The 7909-nt window shown below is 43.3% G+C and overlaps 1 protein-coding gene across 2 annotated transcripts; it reads left to right on the top strand.

The window, feature by feature from the left end:
• The first annotated feature begins 4101 nt into the window (after positions 1–4101).
• yrdc (yrdC N(6)-threonylcarbamoyltransferase domain containing) lies at positions 4102–7835 on the top strand. Of its 2 annotated transcripts, none has more exons than XM_020452010.2 (6): positions 4102–4372; positions 5463–5658; positions 5929–6043; positions 6248–6367; positions 6536–6666; positions 6867–7835. In XM_020452010.2, the coding sequence occupies exons 1-6, from the start codon at positions 4108–4110 to the stop codon at positions 6934–6936; spliced, it is 897 nt and encodes a 298-aa protein (XP_020307599.2). In that variant the 5' UTR covers positions 4102–4107; the 3' UTR covers positions 6937–7835. The 2 variants fall into 2 exon arrangements, 1 of the variants encoding a protein (XP_020307599.2); XR_004203253.1 differs by having other exon boundaries at positions 4129–4372; positions 5458–5658.
• The last annotated feature ends 74 nt before the right edge of the window (positions 7836–7909 follow it).

Raw genomic sequence — 7909 nt, forward strand, 5'->3', positions numbered from 1 at the left:
GACCAATAGAATGTAAAACCTCATAATTCAGTAAAGCACATAAATGTAGTTGACCATAAATAAGGTTATGAATTTTATTTAGATGAGGTGTCTGGATACCTTCAGTTTACTACCTCCAATTAGAGGTACTTTTTGAAGAATAAATTAAAGTCCCATTGCCAACCTGTGTGTTTAAACAGTCTGTCTCGTCATTTTGGGGAGCTGGAGCCCTCACCATATTATATACAATGGAAATTACATTAGTTAAACGGGTATTTGTGTAGTAAACTGTTACCTAGAACCGACGTAATTTTTTGTTTCTCTTGAAAACCCCTGGCCTGTACACTTGTCAGTTACACTGTTTCTAGAGACAATATCTCTCTCTTCATCACTCAATACCTAGGTTTACCTCCACTGTATTCACATCCTACCATACATTTGTCTGTACATTATACCTTGATGCTATTTTATCGCCCCCAGAAACCTCCTTTTACTCTATGTTCCAGACGTTCTAGACGACCAATTCTCATAGCTTTTAGCCGTACCCTTATTCTACTCCTCCTATGTTCCTCTGGCGATGTAGAGGTGAATCCAGGCCCTGCAGTGCCTGGCTCCACTCCTATTCCCCAGGCACTCTCTTTTGACGACTTCTGTAACCGTAATAGCCTTGGTTTCATGCATGTTAACATTAGAAGCCTCCTCCCTAAGTTTGTTCTATTCACTGCTTTAGCACACTCTGCCAACCCGGATGTTCTAGCTGTGTCTGAATCCTGGCTTAGGAAGACCACCAAAAACTCAGACATTTTAATTCCAAACTACAACATTTTCAGACAAGATAGAACTGCCAAAGGGGGCGGTGTTGCAATCTACTGCAAAGATAGCCTGCAGAGTTCTGTCCTACTATCCAGGTCTGTACCCAAACAATTTGAACTTCTACTTTTAAAAATCCACCTCTCTAAAAACAAGTCTCTCACCGTTGCCGCCTGCTATAGACCACCCTCTGCCCCCAGCTGTGCTCTGGACACCATATGTGAACTGATTGCCCCCCATCTATCTTCAGAGTTCGTGCTGCTAGGCGACCTAAACTGGAACATGCTTAACACCCCAGCCATCCTACAATCTAAACTTGATGCCCTCAATCTCACACAAATTATCAATGAACCTACCAGGTACCTCCCCAAAACCTTAAACACGGGCACCCTCATAGATATCATCCTAACCAACTTCCCCTCTAAATACACCTCGGCTGTCTTCAACCAAGATCTCAGCGATCACTGCCTCATTGCCTGCATCCGTAATGGGTCAGCGGTCAAACGACCTCCACTCATCACTGTAAAACGCTCCCTGAAACACTTCTGCGAGCAGGCCTTTCTAATCGACCTGGCCGGGGTATCCTGGAAGGATATTGATCTCATCCCGTCAGTAGAGGATGCCTGGATATTTTTTTTTAAATGCCCTAACCATCCTAAATAAACATGCCCCATTCAAGAAATTTAGAACCAGGAACAGATATAGCCCTTGGTTCTCCCCAGACCTGACTGCCCTTAACCAACACAAAAACATCCTATGGCGTTCTGCATTAGCATCGAACAGCCCCCGTGATATGCAGCTGTTCAGGGAAGCTAGAAATCATTATACACAGGCAGTTAGAAAAGCCAAGGCTAGCTTTTTCAAGCAGAAATTTGCTTCCTGCAACACTAACTCAAAAAAGTTCTGGGACACTGTAAAGTCCATGGAGAATAAGAACACCTCCTCCCAGCTGCCCACTGCACTGAAGATAGGAAACACTGTCACCACTGATAAATCCACCATAATTGAGAATTTCAATAAGCATTTTTCTACGGCTGGCCATGCTTTCCACCTGGCTACTCCTACCCCGGACAACAGCACTGCACCCCCAACAGCAACTCGCCCAAGCCTTCCCCATTTCTCCTTCTCCCAAATCCATTCAGCTGATGTTCTGAAAGAGCTGCAAAATCTGGACCCCTACAAATCAGCCGGGCTAGACAATCTGGACCCTTTCTTTCTAAAATTATCTGCCGAAATTGTTGCCACCCCTATTACTAGCCTGTTCAACCTCTCTTTCGTGTCGTCTGAGATTCCCAAAGATTGGAAAGCAGCTGCGGTCATCCCCCTCTTCAAAGGGGGGGACACTCTTGACCCAAACTGCTACAGACCTATATCTATCCTACCGTGCCTTTCTAAGGTCTTCGAAAGCCAAGTCAACAAACAGATTACCGACCATTTCGAATCTCACCATACCTTCTCTGCTATGCAATCTGGTTTCAGAGCTGGTCATGGGTGCACCTCAGCCACGCTCAAGGTCCTAAACGATATCTTAACCGCCATCGATAAGAAACATTACTGTGCAGCCGTATTCATTGATCTGGCCAAGGCTTTCGACTCTGTCAATCACCATATCCTCATCGGCAGACTCGACAGCCTTGGTTTCTCAAATGATTGCCTCGCCTGGTTCACCAACTACTTCTCTGATAGAGTTCAGTGTGTCAAATCGGAGGGTCTGCTGTCCGGACCTCTGGCAGTCTCTATGGGGGTGCCACAGGGTTAAATTCTTGGACCGACTCTCTTCTCTGTATACATCAATGAGGTCGCTCTTGCTGCTGGTGAGTCCCTGATCCACCTCTACGCAGACGACACCATTCTGTATACTTCCGGCCCTTCTTTGGACACTGTGTTAACAACCCTCCAGGCAAGCTTCAATGCCATACAACTCTCCTTCCGTGGCCTCCAATTGCTCTTAAATACAAGTAAAACTAAATGCATGCTCTTCAACCGATCGCTACCTGCACCTACCCGCCTGTCCAACATCACTACTCTGGACGGCTCTGACTTAGAATACGTGGACAACTACAAATACTTAGGTGTCTGGTTAGATTGTAAACTCTCCTTCCAGACCCATATCAAACATCTCCAATCCAAAGTTAAATCTAGAATTGGCTTCCTATTTCGCAACAAAGCATCCTTCACTCATGCTGCCAAACATACCCTTGTAAAACTGACCATCCTACCAATCCTCGACTTTGGCGATGTCATTTACAAAATAGCCTCCAATACCCTACTCAACAAATTGGATGCAGTCTATCACAGTGCAATCCGTTTTATCACCAAAGCCCCATATACTACCCACCATTGCGACCTGTACGCTCTCGTTGGCTGGCCCTCGCTTCATACTCGTCGCCAAACCCACTGGCTCCATGTCATCTACAAGACCCTGCTAGGTAAAGTCCCCCCTTATCTCAGCTCGCTGGTCACCATAGCATCTCCCACCTGTAGCACACGCTCCAGCAGGTATATCTCTCTAGTCACCCCCAAAACCAATTCTTTCTTTGGCCGCCTCTCCTTCCAGTTCTCTGCTGCCAATGACTGGAACGAACTACAAAAATCTCTGAAACTGGAAACACTTATCTCCCTCACTAGCTTTAAGCACCAACTGTCAGAGCAGCTCACAGATTACTGCACCTGTACATAGCCCACCTATAATTTAGCCCAAACAACTACCTCTTTCCCAACTGTATTTAATTTTTATTTATTTATTTATTTTGCTCCTTTGCACCCCATTATTTTTTATTTCTACTTTGCTCATTCTTCCATTGCTAAACTACCATTCCAGTATTTTACTTGCTATATTGTATTTACTTTGCCATCATGGCCTTTTTTGCCTTTACCTCCCTTCTCACCTCATTTGCTCACATTGTATATAGACTTGTTTATACTGCATTATTGACTGTATGTTTGTTTTTACTCCATGTGTAACTCTGTGTCGTTTTATCTGTCGAACTGCTTTGCTTTATCTTGGCCAGGTCGCAATTGTAAATGAGAACTTGTTCTCAACTTGCCTACCTGGTTAAATAAAGGTAAAATAAAATTAAAATAAACACGTGATATAGTTGTACGAATTAGTAATTGATTGGAGGCATTGTACAAGTTGAATAACTGAAGTTATCCTTGTTCATTTGATGTAATGGGCATGTACTATTTTGTTATTAGTTTGGATGAATATCAGCCACTTGCTATACAAATTACAAAGCACACTTTGACCTTGTTTATACTAATTTAACTGGAATTTTATAAACGTTTAGCAACGCTGTGTGCTTTCACTTTAAGGAAATGCGTGTCATTGTTTTGAGGGCGTTACCCGGAAGACGGTCAATGTTATTTCATCAGCCGACTCAGCATGTAGCGCCAACACTTTCTATGAATACCTTTTTTAAGTTTAGGCCTTACTTCATGATATTAAGACGCGTTTATAAGTCAGCCTTAGCGACCCGAGACGGAAGAGCTAGGTGCAAAGAACTGATGACTAAAATGCTGCGCTTGTCGCCGCAGTCCGTCATGAATGGACCATCTGCCCAGTGTGAGGAAAGATTACAAGGTAGGTTCAATATGTCACCATTGAAACTCAAACGCCAAGGTTCTACAATGAAAATATTCTAAATTGAATAGAGGTCATGATGGTCCATATGAGAAGCTAACTATCTTATTCTCATGGTTTCATCTAAGTGCACGTGTTACACCGTACCCAAACCGGTGTTGTGCCGAAAAGCTCCCTCCTGACAGGATTCTACCCCACCCCCTCCCACCCCTTTTTCGCGTGAACGCGCACGCACTCCATTCTTCATTGCTGCGACTTGCTTGCTTGTTGAGATTTCTGATCACGTTAGGCTGCGTTTCATTTTATTTTTTATGTCGGTTTGATCGCGGAGGAGGCATTAGAAATGTTTTCGGTTTGGCTATTTAAAAAAAAAAGTGTATTAGTCTATAAATAAATATGTTTGCCAAAATTCGTCATCTCTCCCATGTCTTAGTCGACTAGTAGTAGTTCAGAAATGTTTATTGCTTGCCTACATTTTACTCCCTCCTCTGTTTAATATAGCACACATGCATGAATTATTCATTTCGGTTGCCTATCCTGATGTGAAGTTTGTTCGATAGAATGTATTTGACTCTAGCCCCAAAATTTAAGGAAATTAGAGGAGGCAAGGCAAGGTCCCCTTCTAATTTTGAGTAATTGAATAACATGTATGTTTTAAATTTATTTTGCAACACGCTAGCGGTGTGATGAGCATGTTAGGGCTCCCGAGTGGCGCAGTGGTCAAAGTCACTGCATCTCAGTGCAAGAGTCATCACTACAGTCCTTGGTTCGAATCCAGGCTGAATCACATCCGGCCTTGATTGGGAGTCCCATAGGGTGGCACACAATTGGCCCAGCGTTTTCCGGGTTTGGCTGGGGTAGGCCGTCATTGTAAATAAGAATTTGTTCTTAACTGACTTGCCTGGTTAAATAAAGGTTACATTTAAACATTTTAATGTATTCTGCAATAAATAAATCTTAGACTTTTTGTCAAATGCTTTGCATTAGCCAAGTTCTGTTGTGGGAGATCATGACATGAGATCATACATCAATCGATGTAAGCTGTTTGCTTAAGACCATTCATTCCTAATGGTTTGCTTTTGAAGTGTAGATGGTGCTGAAATCCTGAATTCAACAGTGGAGGCTCTAAAGGATGGGCAAGTTGTGGCTGTGCCAACGGACACAATATACGGGCTGGCTTGCTTGGCTCAGAATTCCAATGCCATCAAAAAGGTGTATGACATCAAAGGACGTAAGGGTCAGAAACCACTGGCCATTTGTGTTGGAGAAATCAAAGACATTTACAAGTAAGCGTGCATTGATTGTGTTCATATCATTGTTCTTGTGGCTCAATGTCTTGCAACATGCCTGACTCACACTATAGAGCCAAGCTGAGCTGGACTGGCCTTGTTACGCATCCACTGTAGTTGATCAAATCTACCTTGCTGGAAAGGACAAAGTGAAAATGAAAATATCGGTGCCAGCACAGTAAGGTTTGGGTCGGCCCTATAATGTGAAAAAGGCAATATTGCAACCTAGCCTAAATGTTATTTTTGGCCTTTTCCTTGTGGTGGCAGGTACTGTAAGGTGTCAGTCAAGGAAGAGCTGATAGGGGAACTGTTGCCTGGCCCTGTCACTCTAGTTCTGGAACGAGCTGAAGTACTCAACACTGACCTCAATCCATTCACTCCGGTACGACTTCCATAGACACGGACCATTACACAGACACAGACAATTCACTGCCCCTAATTGATGATAAATTATACTATAATTCATAAACCACTCAATTTGAAAATGTGTGTTGCTTTTCTGCATGCTAGATTTTGGTCTGGCACTTCGTAAGTTATTTATTGCGTGTATTGGGCTGTTGATGATGTGTTTACCTGTTCCTTCCAGTTAGTAGGAGTGCGCATCCCGGACCATGCCTTCATGAGACGCCTCTGCCAGATGTGTGGGGAACCTCTTGCCCTCACCAGCGCCAACATCAGCTCACACTCCAGCACTGTGGCTGTACATGTATGTAGAGACAACCCACCGTGTGTGTGAGAACTGTTTTTATAACATGAACTGGAGGGGAGGTGGGACTGCATCATCTACAACCAAACAAGGTTTATCAGTGCATCATTTTTCACTGATGCTTAAAAGGACTTTGGCAAAATAGTTACACAGGGATTTTCTCCACAGGAGTTCCAGGATTTGTGGCCCCGGTTAGCAGTGGTGGTGGATGGCGGACCAATAGGAGACAAGAGTCGCTTGGGGTCAACAGTGGTCGACCTATCGGTGCTCGGCAAATACCGCATCATCAGACCTGGCTGGTGAGTAGTGATACTGGCCTGCTCAGCAGATTACAGGCCACTGACTAATACATTTCAATCAAGTTATGTTCAGGTAATTCCGTTGTGCTCATGTACTTTTAACTTGGATAAATTAACACATTTTTGTGAGTAGTAGTTTAAACATACAGCATAGTCAAAATTACCTGTGGAAGTGATAACCTCTTGCTCTTTTCTTTCAGTGCCTTCTCTTCCACAGTTGATGTGCTGGAGCACAAATATGGACTGTCAGAAGACACAGGGGATCAGTGAGGTTTGCCCCCTCCAAATTCATACCACACGCTGACACGAACAACCAGCAAGAACCTGTGCTTACCATGGCCAAATACAACTCTGAATGCCTGCAACGCTGAGGCGAGTGACGAAATCGAAATCGCTCATCTTTCTAAAGGAAGGACAGTCCTTTTGCACATTGCAGGCTATTGTGGAAAGCTCTGGGTTTCACTTAAGGGATTTGTTTTGTATTTCTTGGTTATTAGTTGTCTAAGCATTCTTGTTTCTATGGGAAAACCCAGGGCACTTAACTCAGTCTTTGCTTTACAAATGTACTTTATTGTGTGGAAACTAGGTTGTTTTATTCAAGCATGCTTACACCCAACAGAAGTCCCCACTCTTGCCTCCTCTCTAGTGGGTTAAAATGGCAGACTTGACACAGAGTAACGGTTGGAGTTCTACCCTGTTACTGTCATTTTGAGCTATGGCTAGGTTAAGCAAAGCTACTATTTAATTGAGTTATTTCAAGTGTCTTTTTCATGCATTTCTAAATCAAGCCTGTGTTTTATGAACTGATTCTGGAGTTTCAGGGCTGTGAACATTGTTTCAATGCATTTTATTTTCATGGGGAATTTATTTAACATGGTTTGGAACAAATTTCAGACTGAGGCTGCACACAGGCAGCCCAATTTATTTTCTTTTTTTTTAACAAATTGGTCTTTTGGCCAATCAGATCAGCTGTGAAAAGATGTGATTGGCCAGACCAATGGGTGGGAGAAAAATATTAGAACTGGTCTGCCTGTGTAAACGCAGCCTGTTAGCCGTGCTCTAGTGTATTATTGCTTGACGGTTATGAGAGACTGACTACTGGTTTGTATAATGGACCAATGAGAGTATGATGTTGAGAATAAATGTCATGCATTATGCTGACCATGATGTCTTGTGTTGGTTTTCTCTCCTTGCCTGTAGTACTGGGTTAATGTCAGTGTGGTGGATGAACTACTTCAGAAGC

Source organism: Oncorhynchus kisutch, linkage group LG2, assembly GCF_002021735.2.
Source record: "Oncorhynchus kisutch isolate 150728-3 linkage group LG2, Okis_V2, whole genome shotgun sequence".
In the NCBI taxonomy this organism is placed as follows: Eukaryota; Metazoa; Chordata; class Actinopteri; order Salmoniformes; family Salmonidae; genus Oncorhynchus; species Oncorhynchus kisutch.

What these genes read in the sequence shown, in the direction of transcription:
- yrdc (XM_020452010.2), top strand. Translation starts at nt 4,108, where the DNA reads ATGCGTGTCATTGTTTTGAGGGCGTTACCCGGAAGACGGTCAATGTTA. An exon ending in GTGTGAGGAAAGATTACAAG is followed by an intron (nt 4,373 to 5,462) that starts GTAGGTTCAATA and finishes TTTGAAGTGTAG; the next exon opens with ATGGTGCTGAAATCCTGAAT. An exon ending in CCAGCACTGTGGCTGTACAT is followed by an intron (nt 6,368 to 6,535) that starts GTATGTAGAGAC and finishes TTTTCTCCACAG; the next exon opens with GAGTTCCAGGATTTGTGGCC.